Source organism: Homalodisca vitripennis, chromosome 4, assembly GCF_021130785.1.
Source record: "Homalodisca vitripennis isolate AUS2020 chromosome 4, UT_GWSS_2.1, whole genome shotgun sequence".
Lineage (NCBI taxonomy): Eukaryota > Metazoa > Arthropoda > Insecta > Hemiptera > Cicadellidae > Homalodisca > Homalodisca vitripennis.
Genome location: NC_060210.1, coordinates 156,513,737 through 156,541,476, shown reverse-complemented (window position 1 = coordinate 156,541,476; position 27,740 = coordinate 156,513,737). Strand labels below are relative to the sequence as shown.

At 32.1% G+C, this 27,740-nt stretch overlaps 1 protein-coding gene across 1 annotated transcript; it reads left to right on the top strand.

The window, feature by feature from the left end:
- The first annotated feature begins 218 nt into the window (after window positions 1–218).
- LOC124360378 (sphingosine-1-phosphate lyase) lies at window positions 219–26,814 on the top strand. The gene is made up of 8 exons (XM_046813956.1): window positions 219–452; window positions 4,483–4,719; window positions 11,052–11,261; window positions 12,694–12,829; window positions 16,161–16,263; window positions 20,890–21,036; window positions 21,666–21,792; window positions 26,462–26,814. The coding sequence occupies exons 1-8, from the start codon at window positions 234–236 to the stop codon at window positions 26,585–26,587; spliced, it is 1,305 nt and encodes a 434-aa protein (XP_046669912.1). The 5' UTR covers window positions 219–233; the 3' UTR covers window positions 26,588–26,814.
- Window positions 26,815–27,740: the final 926 nt, after the last annotated feature.

Here is a 27,740-nt window from a genome sequence, read left to right as displayed (position 1 = left end):
CCACGAGAGAGAACATTTACAAACCTAATATAAACAAAAAATAAATAAAACGGACGGAAAGTAACAAAATAACACGGATTATTTATCAGTAAGAACGGACTTCCCAGTTTAATTGACCTCCAAAACATTCAGTTGATTAAAATTTTGAAAATTCTAGCATACATTAATTTAAAAATCATATTAGAAAATGCTACAGTTTAGACTAACGAGTATCTGTTATAATTTATTGTTTCATGATTTTAGGAGATTATGATTGGAAACACGGTAATGTGTCTGGTGCAGTATATTACCATAATCAGCAACTCATCCAATTACTAATGAATGTTTATGGAAAAACTTCTTATACAAATCCATTACATTCTGACATTTTCCCTGGAATTTGTAAGATGGAGGCGGAGGTTGTGAGAATTACTGCTAATCTTTTCCATGGAGGACCAAACACATGTGGAACGGTGAGAAATGTGTCATAGTGTAATTCTGTTAATAAATACAGTTAACTCTTTGATGATAGTGTTGAAGGATCCTAGTGATCGATTGATTCAAAGTTGATTGAACATCATTGGAAATGTACATTGGAAATGAAGTGTTCAAAGAACACTTTGCACATATAAAATATGGAAGAAATGAAAAATCTGCTGTGGCGAATCACTGTATTGAATCTGGACACACCATCTCTAATAAAAATTTACGATTATTAAAAGAAGTTACTAACACAATACACTTAAATGCTTGGGAAACATTTTACATTAACACAAATCAAGAAAAACTTATCAATAATGAAGACGGACCAATTCAAAATTCAGTTTTACTCTCATCTCAATTTATAACAAAATTAAAATTTAATTCTGATTAAATATTTTATACTGGTTAACCGTACATCCAAATTGTTTACCATATGTTATTAAAAAATTAATTATTATTACAAAAATGTAAACATTTGATAATTTGTGAAGTGCCTGATGATGGAATCTTTGATTCAGAAAGGCCTTGCACAAAATAAAAAAAAAATATATTGGAAAATGTTGTATTCCTTTATACTAGTGATAATACCAAATGAGTTTACTGATAACCAATTATATACCAAAATGTAAACAAACAATATGGTAGCATATCATCTGTAATTTCACATAAATTACATTCTAAGTTTCAGTTCAATACATATTTTAAATTCATGTTGGATTTATTCAAATTGGTGAATGGTACACCAAATATGGACAGTAACCTAAACTTGTGTGGTGCGTGCTGTAACCACACTTGTTTGTTTTAGAATTACCATGGGTATACGATGACGGATACTAGCCTAGTTTAATTTAGTTTAAATTGTATGATGTTAACATTGAGTAATTAACTACAAACTTATTAATACATGTGAACATAACACATTCAAAATCTCTTTCTCTCTAATGGTTTTACCCCCCTCAGAATGAAACAGTCCAAGTGGACTCCCCTAAAAGTGGTATTGTCCTAGACACTAGGTAAGCAGATTTCACTGGATTCCTGTCTGTTTCTACAACTTAACTGTGCACTTATTCTGCACATGGTTAACACTTTGTACCCTGGGCCCTGAATACATGTTTCGGCGTGGCTCCCTGGGGTTTTATGATGCTTTTAAAAAATTCTGTGTTATTACAGTAATTATGTTATAAACTCATACTATATATCTTTTTAAAGATAGATATACATACTTTTTTAAATGTATACAAATATAAAGTTTATTTTCAAAATAAAATTATTGCATAATATTGAATTTTATGTAAAAAATACAAAAAAAGTTTTTGCTACATAGCTTGTTAGTTCAGGTAGTTCGCCTTAGTGTGGTAATTTTTAAAGCGCAATGGTCTGAATCAAATACAGGATCTCGCACATTATCGTTTAGATCGTTCATAAAATAAATAATTGGTCCCAGGTGTGTATCAAAATCATCGTCACTTTCCGACTCGGAGTCAAACAAAAGATCGCGAATTGCATTACTTTTGATTTCATCACCCATATTATTTAAACTCGAAAATAATAAGTAAAGAATATAAAAGAAAATCAACGGAAAGTCAAGAAGAAAGAACAAAGCGAGTGTAAATACAAAACAAAACATACGGATAATCTCACATTGCTTGCATTTGCCTTTACTCATTCAGTAAGAAACTAATGTTCTGATTATTTACAAACAGTTAAATTCATATTTAGAATACATTATAATAACATTTGCTTCAGTATTTGTTGGCAAGATTTGTAGAAAACTTAGTAAGACATCGCTAAGACTCACAACAACACACAAAGTGAAACACTAAAAAGCAAGCTTACAGTAGGCCTACCGACGATCAGCCGCGGCGCCTACGATCAGCTGTCTAGACTCGCTTGTAGTACGACGAAAAATATACGTATTTCATTACTAAAACGTGACCCAGGGATCTCAAAACCAACAAATACGAACTTAGACAACCAATGAACGTAATCAAAATGTTTGAATCCAAAAATAAGATGACTGAGCTAAATAATACAATTAAATAACACGACCCGAGCTATACTCGGGCGCCGGTAGCAGGCGCTGCCGACGCGGCCCGACCTATACTCGGGCTCAGGGTACAAAGTGTTAATTTCCATGGCTTGCTGGTGACACAACTGGACTTATAATTCATATTCTATACTACATTATAAATCTTCTCCGGCATTACTTAACCTAGTATGACTGACTGTATTATATTTATAGTGCATTATTTTAACTAAACCATGTAAAAAAACGTTATGTTGAATGAAAATAAAATATATTGTTGATAATTTAATTTCTAAAACTGGCTGAATTGGATTAAACGATGTTACTGGTCTGGTCTTACAACTGTATTTTGAGGGTCGTCAAACATGTTCAATTTACTGGATTTTCACTTAAAAAAACAATACTAAATAATGAATTTAAATAATCAGCAATTTAATTAAATTTTAATTAGTTATGCAAGACAACTAAAATAACATACTAAATGACAGAGTAACATACTAAGAGATAGTCAAGGTATCTATTGGTAACTATGAGATTTTTAAGTGTGTAGAACCAAAATATCTTGAGAAAATAAATGTTGAAACCTAGTCTTGGACTGTAAATAATTCTGGCACTTACACAACTATTATACATTTATCCATGTATATAATGGTTTTTCAATTTACATAATTGTTATGAGTAAAAAGATTATTTTTGACCTTGATCAGTAAGTGGTTGCTTGGTTGATTCTTACAACTCTATGATTGATCAATAATTGGTCATTTGGCGAATGCAGGATTAACTGGCAGATATAAATGTCAGTGGAGTGGAGCCCTATTGTAATTTAAATATATAAATATAGATCTGTCTCTTATTCTAATGTTTAAATTAATTAATTCAAAATTTCAACTTCATTGAAGGAGGAGGAGCTCTTCTTATTTTATAAAAGAAAACTCACAATTCTCCAATCATTTTTATATTTTAACACGAGGCCTTTCGACATCGAAGATGCCATCATCAGGTGTGAATCAACAATTTAAAACAAATATCAGCTGAGTAAAACTTAATACAAAATTTATATGGTTAAAAGTAAAATAAAATAAATATTAGTATATGTATAAAAGTTTTGGTCAAAAAGAATTTAGTTATATTTTAAAGGAATGGTGAATTTTGAATCGGTCCAAAACCATTATTTAATATTTTATCCTTATGTTTTGTTATATATAATGTTTTATAAGCGTCGAGTTCTTCTTGTTTATGGACTTGTTTTAATAATGTGAAGTTTTTAAAGGTGTGATTTGTTTCAAGCCCATGTTTGGAAATAGCTGATTTTTAAGTTTGTCCGTATTTATTATATCTTTCGTGTTCCTTAAATCTTTTTTTAATGGTTCTTTTTGTCTGGCCAATGTAAATCTTATCACAATCTTCACAGTTAATTTTGTAAATGCCACTTTTATTTTCATCTAAAATTTTATCTTTTGAATTTCCAATTAGATTGTTTATTTTATTTGTTGTGCAAAATGTTATGTTCGTGTCAACATGTTTTCTAAATAATTTTTTTATTTCTTTACAAAATGGACCATAACTCATGGATTGCCAGTTTCGTTTCTCTTTTTGTTCACTTTTTAAAGTAGTTCTTGATGTTTTGATAAATTATTTTGTTTTTTTTTAATAAACTGTCAATTAATTTAGTTGAGTATCCATTGAAAACTGCTATACTTTTTATATTTCTTAATTCCTTCATGTACTCATCGTGTTTTAAAGGTGTTATAAATAATCTATTAGTCATTGTGTGGAAAGCAGCTCTTTTTTGGGAGGGTGGATGGTTCATTGGTTCAGTTGCTTTTACATGATAAAGGTCAAACATCCAAGTGTCCATTCTTTGTTGTAACATTAGTGGGGTTAATGGAGTGTATTTTGTTAAAATAATAATAATTTCTTATTAAAGTTATTCCTAACAAATTTGTAATTTAATAAATCTGGCAGGGTATTCTTTAAATGTTGTGTGTTTACAGATGACCAGTGGTGGTACAGAGTCCATAATGATGGCTTGCAAAGCTCTTAGAGATTACAGTTTCCATGAACGTGGCATAAAACGAGGTGAAATAGTACTACCAAAGACTGCACACCCAGCTTTTGACAAAGCTGCTCTGTACCTAAACATGAAGATTACTCATGTGCCAGTGGACCCCATAACTCTGGCTGTGGACATTCACAAGATGCGGCGAGCAATATCCAAAAATACTGTTATGGTTAGTTACTATGTGATATTTCACCAGAAGAATTTCTATGACAACCGTTTAGCACTTCCTTGGTCCTCTATCATGAGTGTTAGCACATCGATGAATTCACTATAGTCACACAGTGCTGACAGTCACCCATTCTCGAGTTTTTGTGGTTTTATTTCTACTGTGTATTTTACCATGGAAATATCTGATGTACAAATAGATGACTGGCTTGATGATGACAAGGTAATGGATAGTTAACACTTTGAGTGCTGGCCCTAAATGACATGTAACTCTGTAGAATGCTGGGCGTTTTTGGTGGTTTTCAAATATTTATTTAAAAAAAAGTATTTAAGGTATGAGAAAAATACTTACATGCCTTAATTCAGCTTACTTTCGTCTTTCTTTTAATGTGAGATTGTTAGTGGTTTTTTTTAAAAACTACACATAAAAAAAATTTTTTTTTAAATATATTTTTGGAAAAAAAATTATTTTTTGAGACAGTTTTTTTATTTAACCCACTAAACTAAGCATATATACAATTATTTACAATGACCCATTTACAAATATAAACTGTCCTTTGAATAATACAAATCATGTTTTTATGTTTTGTAGTTTTTTGACAAAAAACTATGCCTTCATATTGATGCGTCGGCATCACTTTCGCTGTCAGCACTGTTTTCAGCATCTGTAACATAATAATATACTATGTAAAATATGAATATATTTTCATTTTATTCATAAGAATAGAATATTAGTTGAATAAAGTTAATTTATTATAATACAAATTATAGTTTGATTCACGAAAACAATAACATAACCAAACTTTTAGACTAATGTTTATATGATAAATAGACTTACTTATTCTTACCTGAAGTATGTGTCTAATCTTCTTCCATTAAATCAGGATTAATGTCAGAATCGTCAAAAATACTATCTACACCAATAAAACTATCTTCACCTAATACATCGTTCAAGCTGCGAGAAGCCATGATTGCGACATCGACTGCCGGCTGCAACGAACGTCACGTCAGCGGCACGTAAACAACGCGACCGAAGTTGCTTTGTCATTAAGCTCATACAATACATCTGACGCTTTCTAGCGGTGAATTGTGTTACCCAAATAACATTGTAGAGTAGGCAAAACCCGTTTAAATACGGACAATGTAATATAATACCAATTGAAATGACAACCACGTAAAACTACGGGATTAGCATTCTTCCGAAGTTTCGCCGTTCCGTAAAATTACGGGATTAGCACTCTAAGTGTTAAAATTACTTGGTGGACAGCATATAAAAAATATCAAAAATTGTATTAGGAATAAAAAAAATAAATTCTTTCCTATAAAAAAGTATGTATCTAAACTAAACAAACCTGCCTCCGTAAAAAACAGTAAATAAATTCAGCAAGACAGAATAATGTAAGGTACAAAAAACCATTAAGGGTTAATGTACTACATTAAACCTAAATATATTAAAATATTTAATGCAATAAATCTTTAAATCACTTTTGAGGCATTAGGATGTCTCATTGAAGAAGGAGAAATATATTATTTCTCAGTCTACAGATGGCAACATAACAAGGTAGAGTAAGCCAGATCACACATTCTTTGCTTAAAATTGAATGAGGGACATAAGTCTTTATTTTCCATTTTGTTACAGATTGTAAATTAGGAATTGTCATAATATATAATATCCCATTCACCATCACAAAACTCAATCTAGCCTATGTAGAAATGAAGTTTTGTATAAAATTTCAAGTCTATAGCAGTATCCATTCTCCAGATATCTTATGGACGGACAGGCAGAAAAGAAGTTTCACTAGCCCGCAGTGATAGATTTTGCTGGTACTCAGCCAAATTCCATGGAGGAATATGTATCACTATAAAACTCGATCTTGCGTATGTAGAAATAATGTATAACATAAAACAGGAGAAGAAGGATCAAACTGAGTTTTTATTTTTAGCTTATTTTTACCTATTGAATAGTCTTTCAGTGTAAGAAAACCTTAACCCTATGCATTCGAAGGGAGTATTTATAATTTGTCCTTGGAGCTCATATGGTCAGCTCTACTGGCCCGCCACTATTTTGTCGGAAGTGCGGATTAATTTTTGCCGTAATGTTATCTCAGCCTGTATGTCCAGCTGTACTGACCAAGATATAATATGTCCATAGTTGGTAAGGCCAGCACCACTGACCATTAAACGTAGCAGTTATTTTTTAATATTCTCTTTGTTTTATAATGAGTGGTGAGTGATGAAACCTATTGAGCAGCTGTTTTTAAAGTAATTTTTATGTAAAGCAGTAAATTTTAAATCATCCTATAATTCTTTTCTAAACATTGACTGTGAAAATAAGACGAATGACGCGTAGTGGGCATATATACTGAAGTGATTGAAACCTAGAAAATTTTACTATAAGTCGTGTGATAACTATTTATGACTACACATAGGTGTGTATTTTTAAAAGTTTTATTCCGTGAGAAATTGTAAAGACTGAGAAAAATGTAAAATAGTTCATGTCTGAGTATAACTGTAGCATAACTGTAAATGCCTACTTTATAATATTTTATTTACGTATCTTTTTAACAATATAATACATTATATAATATAATAAGAGTAGAATTTCCCAAATGTATGTTTACCTTTTTATTAGAAAGATTCATTAAAAATAAATTTTAAATTCGTTTTAATTTTTACTTTAAACATTTTAAATCACTATGCACATATCATGAAAGGTATTTAAAAAAATCATTCCGATCTGTGGAGGCAAACAACAAATATGGCCGCCGAGCTGTCAATGAAAATATCACGGCCATATTTGTATGAGTTGCGTCAGTATGGTCAGTTTAAAAAAAAAAAAAAAAACGCCTGTTTCATGGGGACTTTCACTTGAAGTATATGTATGACTATTTCATTCGGGAAACAGGAAAGCATAAAATGCATTTTATACCTGTAAATTGAAAATTAACTTGATCTGAAATTCTTTGTAAGTTTATGAAGGATGATTAAAGGTTTGAAAGGAGTTTCAGACATTTGCCATCATAACAAAATGTATAATACAACGTTGGTTTTAACCCTTTATGCTCGAAAAACCAGTAGCACTGGCCACATCAAGGTCACGTTTCAAAGTAGTTCTTGATGTTTTTTGATAAATTGTTCTTTTGTTTTTTTTAATAAACGGTTAATTAATTTAGTTAAGTATCCATTGAAAGCTGCTATACTTTCATATTTCTTAGTTCCTTCATGTAATCATCGTGTTTTAAAGGTGTTGTAAGTAATCAATTAATCATTGTGTGGAAAGCAGCTCTTTTTTGGGAGGGTGGATGGTTTGAATCGTGCGGTATGTATCTGTTGTTGCAAGTGGGTTTTCTGTAAATGCCATATTCTATGTCGCCATTATTCCTTTCACTAATACATCTAAAAATGGCAATGATGAATTAGTTTCAATTTCGCAAGTAAATTTAAAAGTCGGATAAAGTGTATTTAGTTGGTTAATAGAATTTTGAAGATCTTGGGTTTGTTAAATATGGCAAAAATATCATCAACATAACGTAACCACACTCTGGGAAAATAAGTCATATTTTGTTTCGTGTTTAATTCAAATTTTGCTAGGAAAATGTTTGCAATAAAACATGATAAAGGGTTCCCCATTGCTGTTCCTTCAATCGTGTTAAAATATAAAAATTATTGGAGAACTTTGAGTTTTCTTTTATAAAAAACAGAATATTGTTTTTTCCAATAAGAGTTCCTCCTTCAATGAATTAGTAATGTTTGTTAGGGGTAGTTAGAATCAAATTTAACTTATAATATAGAATCTGTTGATAATCAAATTTAGAATGTTGAGAATAAAAGTATATCTTGATTAATACATTTTTTTAAATACATCCAAGGGCCGTGGTCCAACAGAGATTGACTTGGTAGCAAAACAAATTGGTGTACATTGTTGAAACTAGTACTCTTGGGTACAAATTAGCTAAAATAGAGAGTAATAGAATTTATATGTCTTATGCTAATACCACTGGCAATTAAATGTTACCAATACATCTCATTTGTAAACCCCATGGTTTTTACAATGTCATTTTGCTGGTTTATACACAAACCAATACTATTAAATGTATGACAACAAAAAAGGTTTTAAGAGCAATCAAGAATGTTTCTGATAGAGAGTCATGTTTATCAATTTTCAAAGAATTTAAAATAATGACTCTTCCAAATCTGTATATTTATTGCTGCTTGATCGATGTTAAGGAATCTTTAAATACCCTTCCTACAAGTAAACAAGACTCATGATTATTTTACTAGGAAAAACCATCTTCTTGACTTATCATTAGTTAGATTAGAAAAAACCAGAAGTAGTCATATATGTATGAAAATTAAATTATTTAATAAACTGCCTGAAGATGCATGGGATGTGCCCTTGAAACAGTTCAAAAAAGGAATAGATAGATGGTTGAAGGATAATATTTTTTACTCCATTGACAAATTTTTGGCCTGTGATATTAGTACATTAAGTTTTTGACGTCTGAATTTTTAATTATATGTTTGTCTTGTTTTAATAGTTGTTATATGTCTTTGGTGTTATTTTAAATTTTATTTTAGTATTAGTATTTTAATCAAAAATCCCTTTGTTGTCTTGTCTAAATGTGTATCTGTAGAACAAAGTTTATAATATATTTTAATTATGCCATTGTTATTTTGTAATATTTTATTGTTAATTTGTTATTATATTGTATGTTAAACAATATATAACTGTAATTGTTAGTGAGTATGAACAGAGTAATTATAAGCCTATGGCTTTGTCAATTACACAGTTTGTGTTTAAAGACAATAAAAACTTCTTGATGACCAAAACACTTTTTACCAAATGATTTTTTATAAACATTGTTCTATCACTAAAATAATTTAAAACCATTGATGTTGAAACAAAACCAAAAATATATGGGAATTAATTGAATCAAATTGATTAGGAGATAATTTTTTAACTCTTCATAATTTAATTTTGTATAATAAGGGTTTTAATTAAAAAAAAAGGATATTTTGTGCATACCTCAAATCAGTAAACAAATCAATGAACTTTGAGAATTTGCATTTCAAATTTAAATAAGAAATAGTAAGATACGAGGTATGGCTATTTGAAATTGAGTCTTTCTTCCCTCTCAATACACTGCGACATCCTTATTTTCCGCTGGTTGAAGCCGTCGTGGAAGTCACCTTTTGAGAACGCCTTGAAAAGTTGTGCCGTATTCTGTTTCACCTCAACGGTTTGAAAATGATTTCCGTTCAGTCAACTTTTGGTCTTGCGGAACAGCCAAAAGTTATATGGTGCTCAATCAGAAGAGTAGGTTGGATATTGCAACACTGGGATCTTCTTATTAGCTAAAAACTGCTGAACGGATAAGGCGAAGTGGACTGGTGCCTTGTCTTGGTGCAGAATCCATGAGTTGTCTTCCCACAGTTCCTAAGGATTTTTTGTAATGCTCTCTGAGCCTTGCAAGAACATCTAGGTATTACACTTGATTCCCTGTCTGACTCTCAGGAACTCATTCAGTCATCACAATGCCATTAACATAGAAGAAACCTATTAATGCTTTCATATTTGACTTGTTTAGTCGAGCTTCTAAGTATCATCACATTTAGTGACTGACTGTCCAACAAAGTTTGATCACTCTCAAAGTGCTCCAAAACTTCTGTTTCATTTTTCGTGTTAAATCTGTCTCACAGTTTCCTTATCTGTGTTGACTTGATCAGCAATAGCTCAAATGGGTATGCGACAATCTTTTCTCATAATTTTGTTAATTCGTTCTTTTTTGTAGTTGAAATACAAGCACAACTGAGATGCTTGTCATCTTCCAACTCTTCTTGGCCTTCACAAAACGTTTGTGCCATTCAAAAACACGTGCCCACTACATAATGAAACCATTGAAACTTATCCAACATATTCAAATACTCGGTAGTTGATTTTTGAAGTACGATCAGAAACTTAATCACCACATGCTGCTTAATCTTCGTACTAATCATTTTCCCGACAAAAACAATTTTCACTCAATGCACTTCTAATGACAGTTGTGACCACTGAACTGAACGATATTATTTTGATATCCACGGACTTATCAGTACTTGAGGAGATACTCAGCCCTGTTTAATTGGCTATTAGCTCGCCGATTGGTAACTATAGTAATTTTCCACATCTGATTGTAAAATAATACGAAATAACTGAAATATATCAGATATTTTTAAACATTGGTAACAATGTTGTTTACACTATGCTACTTAATGCTTTTTACTTTAGGTAAATTTGTATATAATGTTATAATGTCTATTAAGCATTCTTAGTGAGTTGAGTTTTGTTCTCTTTAGCTGGTTGGCTCAGTTCCAAATTTCCCATATGGCACAGCAGACAACATAGAAGAAATCACAGCTCTTGGAAGGAAACATAACATCCCTGTCCATGTTGATTGTTGTTTGGGAGGTTTCCTGACAGCCTTTATGCCTGCGGCGGGGTTTCCAGTTCCAAACTTTGATTTTGCACTACCAGGAGTAGTTAGTTTGTCAGTGGACCCACACAAGGTAGGTCTAGTTGCAACATAAAAAATAATAATACATTTCTTTTTAATTAAATTGATTGCTAAATTTTTAATTTTTTCTTATAATTTTCTAAAAGGTTTTGATAAAGGACTAAAACTTGAGTAAAAGTCTGATGATTCAGTAAAATAATACTTACTGAAAACATTGTGTATAATACTTACTTTAAAACTAAATTTGGATCCTGATGTTCACTGATTTAGATCTGTGTAAAGTTGCTGCTCTTTGTGTTGTATATTAAATTAAAATAATTACTGTCTGATAAAGGGATACAAGCACAGATTAAAGAAAGAAATAGACGGGCATTCACATAAGGGCCATTACAGAAGTTGAAGCTGAACCTCGCCTCCCCCTTTTTAGTACCTCCATTGCATCAATGTCCAAAATCTGTCCTTAATCTTTCGTTTGCCATGTTTCAACATTGTTACAAAGCATAGTATTTACAGTTGAAATAAAATTCTAAAATTTTGTGCTCCTATATATGCAGTAAGTATATTGGCTTAATGAATTTTAGAGTCTAGTTAGCTTCTCATTTTTATTAAAATAAATTCCATGTATATTAATTATTATCAAAACATTTCTAAATTACAAAACATAAAAAAATTCCTAAGTGAAAAAATGTTGTTTATTAAGTCAGGTAATTTCTTTAGCAGGAAAGTTATTGGAAAAGACCTGAATACAAAATTTTTATTTTCATAAACTGCATAGGTTTGCCACAGAATGAGGTTGTAAGTGAGCTGTAACCATGCATAGTCGGCTATCAAGGCCATTAAGTATTTTACATCTACTATCAAATTAACCCAATTAGTCCTCTACAGTGAATTTTTTTCTGAATGAAATTGAACGTAAATCTGGGAATGCTAGTATGATAATTATAGCTGGTACATATTTTTTTGTACTAATTCAATATTAGTATCATAAGAAACCTGTTGAAGGAAAAATAAAACAACAGTGATACTGATGATGTACATATTATTAATTTACTGTAATAATTTTTGTCCTTAAACTAATCTTTTATACTTATTAATCAAGACAAAAAGGTCCTACATATTTTCCATAATATCTGATACAATAAAATAAATACTACAAAGCTATGGCATACATAAATCTTACACATATTTGATATCGAGCTTTTTGATGTTAAATGTCAATAAACTACAGATTGTGGGTGGGTAGAGTGTCATACAATTAAAATGACACAACACTTGGTATAGGTTGATTAATGCATACCCTCCCCACTTCCCCCATTAGTACCACCGCTGCTTATGTATGTCCAGTCTATTGTTGTCCCTGGTCTGTGTTATATGTTTAAAAAGTGTCCCAGAACATTTATATTAAACTTAATTTATTAATAAATCTATAATAAGCTGATTTACTTCTAATTGCATTGTATAATGTCAGAAGTATTATGTTTTAGTTTGGTTTCACACCAAAAGGAGCATCAGTAGTACTTTATGCTGACAAAAAATATCGTCATCATCAATACACTGTGACCACAGACTGGCCTGGGGGTGTGTACGGCTCACCCACAGTTAATGGTTCTCGTTCTGGAGGTGAGCTCATGGCTTGGTTAACATTTCGGAAGATTTATAATTTGTACAAATTTTGTAATACAAAAATTAAACAAAACGCACATACTAGGATGTTTTCCAAATTTTCCACGTTCATGATGCTCTCCTCTTCTTAGCACCTGTGCTTTGTTAAGCACAGGAGATGAACAGCTTTATTACAATTCTTGCAGGCGTAGCGAGTTTTTAAACATATAAATATTTAAATATCTGTTAGTTTAATCTTCTATGACAAACCACCAAACTAGGCCTCACTATCTGTTTAAATACAAAAAATATAACGATACTACAAAACGTCTTCATACAAGGACATTGGCGACGTTAGTGGTCAAAAAGTTAAATATCCTTTATTTTATTTTTAACATGAGTACAATTGAAACTATATAAAATATCAAATACAAAATTTGTTGGGTTTCCAAAGATGTACAATATTCCTTAAGTCAGCATTTACAAATTTTGAGATATCACAATATTAAATTACTTAGCTTTGGGTTTAGAGTGTAAGGAGGTATATTTTGAGAGTTTATTGTGACAGTAAATGTGAAATGAAACATCTTTATATCTGCAAAAATATAGTGCAAAATATAAAATTATATATATTTGCAGGTTTGTTTTATTGCCTTTTTAAATCAACAATGGTAAAGAAAATTATAAATAAATTATCTGAAATGTTACACCAATTTTAGCATGAATTAGACTTAATGTTCACAGAGAGAAGTTGAATTTGAGTGTAGTATATATTTTATTTACCATAGCCAGAGTAATAGGATTGCAAACATTTGCCAATGTTGTATGTTACAAAACTATATAACACTATTGCAAGGATTGAATCCATCCTCTTCCTCAGATGTTAAAAATTATAAGACAAAGTTAAGCATAAACTAAATAAAGTGTACATATTTCAAATGACTACTTTGAAAAAAGTATAGTTATATTCTGTTTTTTTTTTTTTTGTATTTAATATTAGTTAAACATTCATATTAAAAAAAGTCTGATTTATACTTAATAACCGGCCCATGAGTAGTATTAGCATTTTAAATTATAGCTGTGTTTATGTAGGTATAATTAACTCTGCTAATAAAACTTTCAGTAGTAGTTTATGGTGGACATCATCAATATTAAACATTCTGTTGCTTGGTAGCTATAGTGTAAACGTTTCCTGCACTATAGCTAAAGTAATGTTGATGTGCTTAACATTCTTGTATTCAGAGATTACAGTAATACTGGATTTTATAGTGACAATCTCACTTTGTTGCTTGGTAGCTATAGTGTAAACGTTTCCTGCACTATAGCTAAAGTAATGTTGATGTGATTAACATTCTTGTATTCAGAGATTACAGTAATACTGGATTTTATAGTGACAATCTCACTTTGTTGCTTGGTAGCTATAGTGTAAACGTTTCCTGCACTATAGCTAAAGTAATGTTGATGTGATTAACATTCTTGTATTCAGAGATTACAGTAATACTGGATTTTATAGTGACAATCTCACTTTGTTGCTTGGTAGCTATAGTGTAAACGTTTCCTGCACTATAGCTAAAGTAATGTTGATGTGATTAACATTCTTGTATTCAGAGATTACAGTAATACTGGATTTTATAGTGACAATCTCACTTTGTTGCTTGGTAGCTATAGTGTAAACGTTTCCTGCACTATAGCTAAAGTAATGTTGATGTGATTAACATTCTTGTATTCAGAGATTACAGTAATACTGGATTTTATAGTGACAATCTCACTTTGTTGCTTGGTAGCATAGTTTTTGAATATTGTATTATTACATGTGTAACTTGTAAATTAACCCTTTGAGTGCCGGAGCATCGCTGTCAGTGATCCCGCATTATATGCAAGAAATGCCAGAATCGCTGTTAGCGACTTCTGCAGTAATGCTTATATTTTACTAGCTGTTTCCCACGGCTTTGCACGCTTTTCATAAGTTTTGCCAGCGTATGAGCACTTCTGGTTGAAGTAAATTATATTTCCAATGCTGATGTAGATTTTACCTTTTTACCTTGATGTCACGATCAAGGAAATCTGTCAAAAATGTATTGTACATGCATATGTACTTTATTACAAAGTGGTCTACCACTCAAGCTTTAAGTTCAACCAAAAATTTAGTTTAAATACAATTATACTCATAACTTAGCGCCTTAAAATAGTGTTTCACTGTTTAATATACGTATCTATCTCGTAATTGCAGTTTATAATGTGCAGGCGCTTCGAAAACTTTTCTTTTAAAGTGCCGCCTGGTGGCGAGTTACATCAATGGGCATTGCATATAAACCTTCTCCATGGAAAAATACATATACATACAAATTTTCATAATGATTGGTCACATAGTTTACGATTCCATAAAGGACAAATACACAAACATTAATTTTTTATATATAAATATAGTATTTATCTAAATTGGCTCAATGACTATACATATGCATTCCAAAGGCTTCAACGTAACTTTAGATGTAGGTTTTGTTGCATTCTGTCGAGTTTAGAATCGACCGCTACGCGGATGAGCCGTCACATGTTTTGTTTGCGCTGCTATTTATTTCACAAATGATATTGAAAGTTTTTAAGTGTAAATGGGTTTGTAGTGTTAGTATCTTCAAATTATTTCGTTTGTGTATATTGTTCTAGTCTGTGTGAAAGTAGAACAATCACTTGGCCGTGAGTTACGGCGATTGTAAGCAGCTAGTACTTTACTAAATACATTTGTATAGTTTTTTGTGTTTGTTCAGTGATATTTATAAACAATGAGTCGTAAAAACATTGCTGACAATGAAGACCTAGTATTGCAGGCATTAGATTTAAGCATTAGCAGTGTAGACAATACACAGAGTGTTAGGTTAGGTTAGAAAATTTCTAGTTTTGTAGTGGTTCATATTTTCATATTTATTTTCCAAACTTTATTTGTAAGTATAAAAAAATGTATATGTCTTTTTGTAAAGAATTAAATGGAGTATAAGAAAGAATAACTAAAAGTGAAAAAATAAAATATTTCAATAACACTAAGTTGTGTCAAAATAAAAAAACAAAATGTTTTTGCTCATAAAAATTTTGTTAATGATTTTTTTTTTTGTATAAAAATGTTAAATAAGTGATCAATTTACTATATGTATAAAGAAAATATATTTATCTAAAAAAAAACCCAAGACATTATACCAATAAATAAATTTGTTATGAATTTTTAACCAGACCCTTGTAGAATCAGGCATTTTCGCTCGGCATTTTATGCATACCACATAGCAAAACACTGCGGCACTCAAAGGGTTAATACGACTACTTGATGGACATTTCAATTGATACTCTTTTGATATTTCAGGTAATATAGCAGTATGTTGGGCAACATTGATGCATTTTGGAATCGAAGGTTACATAGCAGCAACAAAAGAAATCATTTCAACAACTAAATACATAGAGGAAAAGTAGGTATAACAAAATGAAACCGTGACTGAAATAATTCAAATCTGAGTTTGTTTTTAGACAAAGATGGATATTTATTTTTTGTTTGTGCTTCTGGTGTGGTGCTGGGTCAGGTATGTTTGTTTTTCTGATGTACGTTATTGTGTTAAATTTGATATGGTTTATTTATTGTCATGTGTGCCACTGCTTCTTCTTTTAAGGGGCGGCATAGAAAGAAAATGCAGAATACTACTATCACCGCTCTCCTAATGTCGGTACATGACTCGTGTCGCAGTGAAGGCGTTAATAACATATTCTGTAGCTTCTTCTTCTTCTAAGGAGCGGCCTGCAGCCATGAACTTAGGCCTCAAGGGCTTTTTGTGCATCCCGGAAGTATTACCATGAAGCAACCAGTCCATGGTTACAGCAGTTCTACAAACCACCAAAAACAACTGATCAGGTCCTCCTGGGGAAATTCACCACACTTGTCAAGACTACCAAAGATGGCGTAGTGCTCCTTTGCTATTGCAGGACAGTCAAAGAACAAATGTTCAGCAGTTTCCTCCAGTTCATCACACATTCTATAGAGCAGAACCTCTCGAAGAATACAGACTCTGTGAAGATGCTTCCTCATCCATATCCTGTAATTAGACCCATAACCAGAGAAGACACTGGTATGCTTAAGGAGAGGAGGTCAGACGTCACCCTTGGAAAAGGTGAATGTGAACCCATTTCGAGACAGCTCTAAGGGGTTCACACCTAGAAATACCACAGAACGGCTGAGGTCCTGTCATGTTGGATGCTGAGCCCAAGTTGGCCACAGCATCAGCTCTTTCGTCCCCAGAGATCCCCTCATGACCAGGAACCCAACAAATGGTCACATTGTTATTCTGCCAAGGGATGAGACCACTTGATAGCAATCCCAGACAAGTTTGGAGTTGAATTCACAAGAGTCGAATACCTTCAATGCTGCTTGGATACCTGTGAAAATGCTAATTTTCTTACTCCTCTACCACAGACGAAGATTCTCACAAGCACATTCCATAATGGCTATGGCATATGTCTGAAAGACTGTGGGACAAGTACCCATAGGAACCACTAGCTCCCTACATAGTCTCATTCATACTATTCTGGCAACTGTGCCACTTTTTGTATTAGAGCCGTCCGTAAACCATTCCACTGGTCGAAGGTTCTTTCACTTCCCTTGAAGGTATAACCTTCTTTCAATCCTGAAGGGTCTGTCGATAGAAAATCTTAGTGACATCTGATCAGAGATCATGTGCAGAGCATTCTAGAACTGCGGGTAGCTGCATTGATAACCTACTAACTTCCCTACATCCTGATAGAGGACAATCGTCGGTGCTCCATAATCCTGCTTCTGATCACAACATCATCTTCTTTGTTGCGGATATCGAGACTGATGGATCGACAGGAAATAGTCTCATATTAAAACACTTAACTAGACCTTTGAGCTTGTCTGGGGTATCCTTTTTTGTGCATTATCTTAGCCAAATTAACTGGTTAGATGTATATAGCCTAAATTTAAGTATCAATGTAAAGTTTAAAATGTTTCTTGACCTTTTTTTATGGGCCTTAAATTGTGCTGCTCCAATTAAAAAATTGAAATTAAAAGCTAAAAGTTCATGCACTAGATGGTATCATTATGGTCTTGTTAAACTTAAGTCTGAGCTGGATAGGTTATATTTTATTACTCAAAATACAATTAAGGATAAGAAGGATGTAATGGCAAAATATAGAAGTCTCAAAGCAGTGTACAAACGTGAGATAAACAGAGCTAAACTTTGTCATAACAATAGTATAATAGATAAATCCAAAAATAAAAGCAAAGCTGCTTGGGGCATAATAAAAAAGTCAGCCAAAGTCAACAGCAGGCCAGTTCCCAAGTCTCATTTTCTCAGTCCTGACACTTTTAATGATTTTTTTGTCTCTTCTGTGGAAGATACTTGTAAAAACATTGGTAATAGTCCCTATGATTATTTTTATTATCTAGACAAGTCCTGTAACTCAGAGACTATAAATTTTAACTTTAGTTTTAAGGAAATTAAGGTGGAGGAAACCTATGGAGCTATTCTTAGCCTAAGCAATAGCACATGTTTGGATGTTTTTGGTATTAATGCACATGTACTAAAAGCTGCTGCCGAACATATTTGTGAGGTCTTGACTTACTTGTTTAATGAATGTATTAATAGTGGAACTTATCCTGATATATTTAAGATTAGTAAGGTTATTCCTGTTCATAAGAAAGGTCCTATGGACAAGTATTGCAGCTATAGACCTATTTCTATTATTCCAGCTGTGTCGAAGGTCTTTGAGCGGTTGGTACATGGGCAGATTGTAGCTTATTTAGAGTCAAATAAGCTGTTCAGTGACTGTCAGTTTGGTTTCCGTTCTAATCGCAGTACCATAAAAGCGGTACAGGCTCTTGTAAGTGCTTGTTTTGATGGCCTTGAACAAAAAAATGTTGTTAATTTTAGAAGTTATGACCTTTCAAAGGCCTTTGATACTGTTGAACATAGTATTCTAGTCAATAAATTGAAATTTTATGGTTTTAATCAATTAGTTTTAGATTTTTTTAACTCTTATCTGACAAATAGGTCACAATGTGTATATTTAAATGGCTCATATTCAGTAACTAAATCTGTTAACTTTGGAGTGCCGCAAGGCTCAATACTGGGGCCAACATTATTTATTCTTTATATAAATGACCTCCCAGGAAATCTAAATGACAGCTGTGTAAATACTTATCTCTTTGCAGATGACTTGGGGCTATTGGTTAGTACTGAATCAGCCTTGGACAGTGTAAATAAACTTAGTGATAAGAATTCTACTGTCTTGGATTGGTGTTCTGCAAATAAACTTTGCATAAAGATTGGAAAAGTTCAAGACCTACCTCTTAATTTGTACAGTAAAAGTAGTGAAAATAGTATTAAGTTTCTTCGAATATATGTTCAGTCGGATCTCAAGTGGCATGATCATATTAACTATATAGCCTCTCGAGTTGCTAAAGGTGTTTTCTTAATTAGGGCATTAAAGGGCACAATTTCAACTAATTATTTATTGTTTGTATACTATGCTTATGTTCATAGCTTTATCACTTATGGAATCACCTTATGGGGCAATACACAGTATGCAACAAAACTTTTTATTCTGCAAAAAAGGGCTGTTAGATTGATTGCTGGTGTATCTAACAGAGATCACTGTAAAGCTTGGTTTGCAAAGTTTAATATTTTAACCCTGCCATCCGTTTATGTATTAAGTGTTTTGATGTATGTTAAAGATAACTTGAATGACCTTGTTAGCCTTAGTGATAACCATAACTATTTTACGAGAAATAGGAATGATCTGTTGCTGATGAAGTGTAAATACACAAGCACGCAAAGTAGCTTTAGGTATCTGGGAATCAAATTGTACAATGCTTTACCTGAACATATAAAAATATTATCTAGGCCTAGGTTTGAAACCTCCATAAAAAACATGTTGCTTAAGAAGTGTATATATAGTGTAAATGAATTTTACAATGCTAGTAATAGTATGCTTCTTTAACTAGTTTCACATGTTATAACTTGTTGACGTTATACACTATTGTAGTGTCCTGACAATAAATGATTTGATTTGATTGATTCCCCTGAATCAGGATGCTGATTCTGCACAGTGCTGTGTCCCCTGTTGCAGCCCGAGGACAACCAAAGTTCCATCTGCTGAAGACAGTTGGCACTTCTCCTGGGCATAGTCTGAATGGCAATGTTCAGAGGGGCGAGGTTGAGAAAACAGTGTAGATCTGCACCTCGTGCACTTGGACAAGCCCCAGTGATACAAGGCAAGCCATCCTTTGGATGCTAGCCAGACTAGCTACCGTCATCTTGGCCTCCATTTTTGGCCACTAGACAACAGCCCCAAACATTAGTGCAGGTCTGACCACGAAGATATAGAGCCAATACAAAAGCCTCGATCTATGTCCTTAAGACCCACCTTCACACATCTGCATTGCATCAGACCATTTCCCTCTGGCAATAACTTTCCAGATGGGGTCTCCAGTTCAGGACCGTATGAGGGATTATGCCCAGGTACTTGATCTTGGTCTTTAACTCAATGGCAAAATGGACCAATATTCTCCAATTGGCGCTTGTAAAGGCAACCATGGCAGCCTTGGTGAGGTTGACACTAAGGGATGCCACTCTGGGGCCGGACCTTGTAGTCTTTGCACTGATGCTCGCTCCCATAAAATTATAGTAACCATGTTATCTGTTAATACGTCTAGAGACTGCATGGACAATCGCTTGAATGCCTGTATTGTCAAAAGCTCCTTCGATGTCTAGAGACACCTATGGCTATTTCTTTCACTGCTTGTGCCTTCTCAACCCTGCATACTAATTGATGAGACTATTTTTTTTTTAAGTATGTGATTGATTTTTGTTCTTTGCTCTTTGCCCCTAGACAGTGCAATAATACAGTATTTTGGTTTATTACTAACATTTGATTCAGGGTGATCTTAGCCAGTTTATTTTTGTAAATATGAACTAGATTTTAACCAAAGAAGTTTTTGTACATTATATATAAAAAAAGTCCTCATTGTAATACTTGTAGTTTTGGTCAATTAATTGAAAAATAATTTTGTTTTATTATTTCAGACTTCGTGAAATAGAGGAAATTTATGTATTTGGTAGACCAATTACTTCAGTCATTGCTTTTGGCTCCAACAAATTTCACATTTTCAAGTTATCAGAAGTACTCTCAGCCAAAGGTTGGAATTTGAATCCACTGCAGTTTCCTTCTGGGTAAGTCAAATTTACAATTTTCTCCTCATCTATGTTTTGAAAAAAGTGTTTGTTAATTATTAGGCTTAGATAAATAATTTCCAACTCAATGAGCGCTTGACAGTGTAACATCTCAGTACAGTCAGCACAGTGTATAAATTGCAACAACTTACCAAATAAAGAATTTCTTTTACGTATGCTGTCAAAATTCCTTATTTGTTATATAGGTATTGGTCCGCACTAAATATTTGTGTGCAGATAGCAAAATTAGAAAACATTTAACAAAACTTCCAAACTTAAACAGTTGGTGTTATTTTCCCCATACTAGCAGTTAGTTGCACAAACTTGCAACCACTGTGATACTTGTATGTTAAATGTTTTACTGTATATTTGTTATTTTATGATATTGGGTTTAGTGTCGAGTAACTTAATTTCCTATCAGCCTTTTTAAATTTTTATTTCAGTTCTGTTCCAACAAACTTTAAATGAATATTCAAAGAATTCATGTTAAAATTTACTTATTTAGTGATGTACTTCCTCATTTTTCAAGTTAACTTATGGTATTATGAACACATAATCTTATTTATACAAGGTCAAGTTTATTTCAGGTTTCAGTCAAATTAATCTTGATTTTCTTATTCCTGTTTTAGAATCCATATTTGTGTTACTCACATGCACACTGAACGGGGTGTGGCAGATCGGTTTCTGTCTGATGTGAAATCTGGTGTCACAGAAATCATGAAATTACCTGATCGTAAAGACTTATCAAAGGGAAAAGTAAGTGAATCAATTCAATGTAGTTGATTTCATTATTATAAAATGTGAAGAAATTTAAATTAATATTATAATTTATTAGTGGCAAACATAATATACTAGTTATAAACTGTTACACTACTTACAACACATTAACTAACCAAGATGAAGGTTCTGATTCACTTGTAAAATATGGTATTTTTCTCTGCACTGTATTAAAACAATTACACTATATGTATAGAAAGTAATGTGCTCTAAAAGTAATGGGAATTTGGCAGATTGTATTAGTTTGATTTGCAGTGTTTTATTGCTGTGTCTGAAACCAACTGTAGATTGTTAGGCACATTGAATGTTTAGTGTGTTGTCAGTAAATATTAAAATAAATAGTACAATGGAAACTTGAAATCTTTTAAAAAATGGATTAGAGAATGAATATTTAATGTTGTTATAAAAAAAGGTATAAAGTATAGCAACAATTTATATATTAAACCTCATATATACGGTGGTGGCGCTGTCAGTGCCAAATATTTATGACAGGTCACCTCTCTCAGTGGTGAGCACTCTTTTGGTATTTGTGTAGTGTTCAGCTAAATAATTTAGAACTTTTAAAAAGATAACGTCTACATGTTTCTTTTATTATGTAGGGGGGAAAGTAGGCTTTTACTTGTAATATTTGTGAATGACAAAACATGTTACTATGTTTAAAATAACAAAATCACACAAACAAGAATTATATTTTAAAAATCTTTTAAATACAAAGAATTGTATTATGATTTTATCACATATGTACATAGGAAGAAATATACCACATTTCAAAAAAGTAATTATATGTATAAATGAATTTAACATTTATTTGGAATAAAATCTGTTGAAATTTTAAAATAAAAAAAATACAATAACATTTTAATTATTTTTACATGTTGATAAGGAAAAATTGTAATCTTTTGATCTTAATACATTTGTAAGCAACTTTATTATTAGGCTCTTAGTAAGTAAGAACAATTATAACATAGCAAGTTTAATAAAAGTAAGTATCTATAATAATCAGTATTACTTTTATTATATATTAGTGTAAAATAATGAAAATCTGCACTTGCATAAAAGTTGTTTCTCATATTTGGCAGGTAGCTTTTGCCAGCTGTAAAAAATCAAATCAAGATAGATAATCTATGTTTATTTGATTTATTATGTATAAAATGAGTAAGTACAATGCCATATGTCAACATTTAGTAACAGAGTAATATATATTAAAAAAGCTGGTGTAGTAAACCCTCTGCACTTTTCGGAAATACTTGTGGCCGATATATTCAGAGATATTATCGGCTCTTGGCACTCAAAGGATTAAATATTGCTTTTGATGAGTCAAGTGTGAGTTAAACTTTTGTATGCAAGTGATTTTTAAGTGGTGATGATATTAAAAATGGCAAACATCCTGAATGTACCAGCACTCCAACAAACCATGAAAAATAGAAAGAAATGTACGGGAACTATCTCCAAAACATAGTTAGAGAATTGTTGATGATGTTGTCATATAAATTACGCATACCATGAAATATTTTTGAGTTTATAAAACAAATGGCAACAAATTATTGAATTTAGTACAAAATCAACCCAGGAGTTACTAAATAAAATCATAAATGAAGAAGAACTACCAAAATGTGTCATAACAGGTGAAACTTGATTTCACAGGTGAGACAGAACAATGAAGGCATTCTCGATTGTCTAGATCAAGAGAAGTAACTAATAAAACTGGAACAGGGTGCTGTGGAAGTGATTGGTCGAGAAATAAGTCCAATACACAGAATAGTTTCCCTATAGTACTTCTTTCGCAGCTCTTACCATATCTTTCCTATTTAAATTTTGGATTGTGCATATTTTCTACCAACATCTTAATTGAGATGTTAAACGAGAGAATAGTGCATTTTCAGTTGTTGCAAGACATTTTGAACAAGTAGAAAACGTGTTTTATCCTGTCTTCATACTCCCATTCACCAAATGATTATCCAAGAAATCCCCACCTAGTTGACTGAATAACAATGAATTGGTATGCTGTTATTTACTCAAATTGGTGAACAATAAATGTTACGTTGACGTGGTTTTGAATTTTTCATGCTTATACTGTAGTAGTTTCCTTTACAATGGCTACTGTTTGAAAGACTAGTTCTATGATAGGTAGTGGTGAGAGCGAAGTTCAAGAGAGTGTGATAAAGAAGCATGGGAAGATTCGTTGATTTTTCCTATATCTAAGGCAACTGTGTGGGCGGCAAAGTATTGAAATGTCTGAAAAAAACTGTAAAAAGGATTTGGAAAGAAGCGAATATACCAAATGAGAAACTTCCTAACCCTAGAAAAAATAGGAAGCGACCTGATAATCATAACACAGTTGTAAATGACTTTGATACGGTTATTTTAGATGTGATAAAGGATTTTTACATCAACAAAAAGGTTGTTCCAACTTCTAATAAAATTATTACCAATACAATGTGAAAAAATAGGGTTTAAATGGGGTGACTAGGCACTAAGATGCGTTCTGAAGGAAATGGGATTGAAGTGGAGGAAATGTGGTCGCAAGAGAAATCTTGATGGAGCGAGAGGAACATTATAAATTGGAGGTACAAATATTTACGTCAGATAAAATCACTTAGAGTTAGTGTTTTATCTAGATGAAAACATGGGTTAATGGAAACTTGACTTTCTGCAAGTTTAGGGAGAGTAATAATATAGATGGTGTTTTCCTGATATAAACTCAAACCACTTAATAATTGTTGATGTAGGTCTAGAAGATAGATTTTTGCTGGTAGAGGTGTTGATTTGCAAGGCTAAAACAGCGCATGGAGACTATCATGTTCAAATGAATGCAGCCAATTCTGAAAAACGGCTTCACTAAAAAGTTGTTCTAAATTTGCCTCCAAACTCAGTGCTGATCATGGACAATGCTCCATACCATACAGTGAAAAGTACCAAATAAATCATAGTCAAAGAAATACATGATTGACTGGCTACAGATGCATGGTGAAAGCTATGAAGAACAAAGCACCAGGAAGGCAAAATTATATGAAGCAATCTAGCGATTGAAGCTCTCAAAAATCTTACAAAATTGATATTATGTTATATCAAGAGAACAGGGCCACACATTATTAAGGCTTCCCCCATGATTTGAACACAATTGAGTTTAACGGGTCTATTATCAATATTTGATCCAGGAATTTAGTCGACTACATGTTATTACCTCTAGAGCAATTCCTGAATGAAGTTCTGATTTCTGTCGAGCCTTCATACTGGAAAAAGTTTGAACATTTAATCAAAACTGAGAGTGAATACGGAATTACGGAAGATGCTATGGATACAAAATGATTGTTCAACTTAGAGAAGGTAATGAAAGAATTCATCGAGTATGTCAGATGTCAAAATTGGGTGCAGAACTGATGATGAATAAATGTTGAGGTTGTGAAAAAGTAACTGATGAATATAACAACTAAGACCTGAAAATGCGTAAAAGAATTCATATGTATTCCCTGTATTAACATGGCACCATTTTAAAAAATTATTTCTTATAAATACAATAAAATGTTCACTATTAAAAAGTCACTTAAAATATTTACTTCATTTAACTTTGTTTCATTGTTACATGTTAGTGTAAGGTATTTTTAAGTTAGTTTTTGTAATTCATGAAATTTGTAAGAAAGTCAATGCCACATTAAATATAAAATAGTTATATCCTATGAGAAATGAAAACAAATTTTTTAGTTTTTGTATGTTTATACTCAATGGCTCTCAAATAAATGTGTTTGAATTAAAATGTTATTTATCCATTCCATACAATATGATTTGAATAAAAAACTTTAGCTTAAAACACTTTTTAGAGCTTCAAATTGGACACATTATAAATTCTTGTCTATAATTTACGTAACTTAAAAAGTTATTAGATGACTTTACTGTTAGTGGTTAAATAATTTTAACTGACAAAACGTATCTGGACCTAATATTTGGTTCAGTTTTGATATTTCATTGTCCATGCGATTGCTAAATAAATGTTATTTTAGTTCGTCTTTTTTAAGTACTACAGAACATTAAAATATGTAATGTTTGAAAAATCACATAAGTTCAATCAAAACTATATTCATTATATGAAGCCTGGATTAGCAATTGACGTCTGCAACATTAGTGTGCACGATTACAGTTACAGTCTGTACAAAAATTTAATCGTACAACTGTTTTGCAGCTAGAGCACTCAAAATCTACAGAAATTTGAAGAGGGTCAGATAGGTTTGAATTTGGAAAAGATACTGGTCAAGAGAGAGATTCAGATTTCCTATAATAAACCTACAGATTTTTTATTTCTCTCATCTATAACAGTAATAACCTGGAATGTCACCATCTCACCATAATCTTCTGCGTTAGCTTGTGTTACCTTCATTGTGAAGTATAAATCTCTGACCAGATTAAAACCTGTCCTCACCAATCTTGAAGGTGGACATGGGTAAATGTTTATGAAGACTGGCTGGCCACGCATTCAGACTGGAGACAGAAGTTACCCCATGCTCAAGTTCATAAAATATTTAAGGGCTAAGCTCTACTTTAAGTGGTGACAAATAACTTGTTGCACTTTTGTATTGTGCTTACTGTTATACAGTATTATTGTTACAGGCTTATTTAAACCATGACACTTCTCCACATCACTATTTTTTTGCAGATGGCCGTGTATGGAGTGGCACAAAGCTTGCCAGACCGGTCTATTGTTGGTGACATCACGTGTTCATTTCTAGACTCCTTGTACTTCACTCCACAGCATCACAGTAATCAAAATGGACAAATCTAGTCAATTATCAGGAATTTTTTCTTGCTGTTCAACTTGTGATATTTATATTATATACATCGAGGAATTTATATTTTTGTTACCTGTATATCAGAAAATATTTTACAGTCGCCATTATCTATATTCAATCTATAATGTATGTTACTATTTTAAAGGAAGCACTATCTTGTTATGTAAAAATAATATTATTTTATCCAAGTATACAATAAATATGACTTTAGTATTAAAAACTCGTATTGTGTTCATAAAAACCTTAACAATTTAGTGTTTTTCTAAACACGTTTAAATTATTTGTCATGACTATTCACAAAAGTTTTAAATTAAATTAAGTGAAGGAAATGTATGTAAAATACTGGTTTTCACAGTTTAGTCACCAAGAAATTCTAAGGAGAATGATATATATCCTCTTCACACTAATTTGAGCGGAGGGTTTTTTCTCTTTATAAGAGTTTTGGGGTTTGGAAAACTAGAAAGAAGTGATCCCTATTTAATTATTTGCCTGTCACATTAAAACCGAAACTTTTGTTACCCCATGACTACACACAGTGTTTATGAGGTCTATCACATGTGTTTGTGCTGTACATTTATGACATTTGCAAGTCAGAAAAACAGGATACCATTAATATCCTAATGTAGAGATAAATAGTCAAGATGAATCCTTATTTGAAGTCATGACATAGTACAGTATAATGACCCAACTGAATGACTTTTATAATCACCTTTCCAGATGTATGTTTTTATATTAAACAAATAATTTGAAATATTCAGTCGACTTTTCAATAAAATTAAAAAATCGATTGAACAAATACTTAGCTTTTATGTTTACTTTCATTTACTATACAAGTAAAAATTACTGGAATCTCACTCATAAGGACCTGCCTAGTTCTGAAAAAAGTATTGTCATTACAACTAGTTTCTGAACCCATAAATATAATTTTATGTGTAAAAATTTCATTGTACTAATTAAAACATGTTCATTCAAAAATTTTTTTCCGTAGAAATTTAAAATGTTGGATACATTATATTTATATGTATTTCATTGTGTGTGAGCGTGTGTGTGCACGCGTCCCTCTCCACTTCACCACCTCCCAGGGCAGTAGAGGGAGTAGGAGGTCTTGGGCTCATGCCTGTTAGGGGACTCCAGTCCTAAATGTTC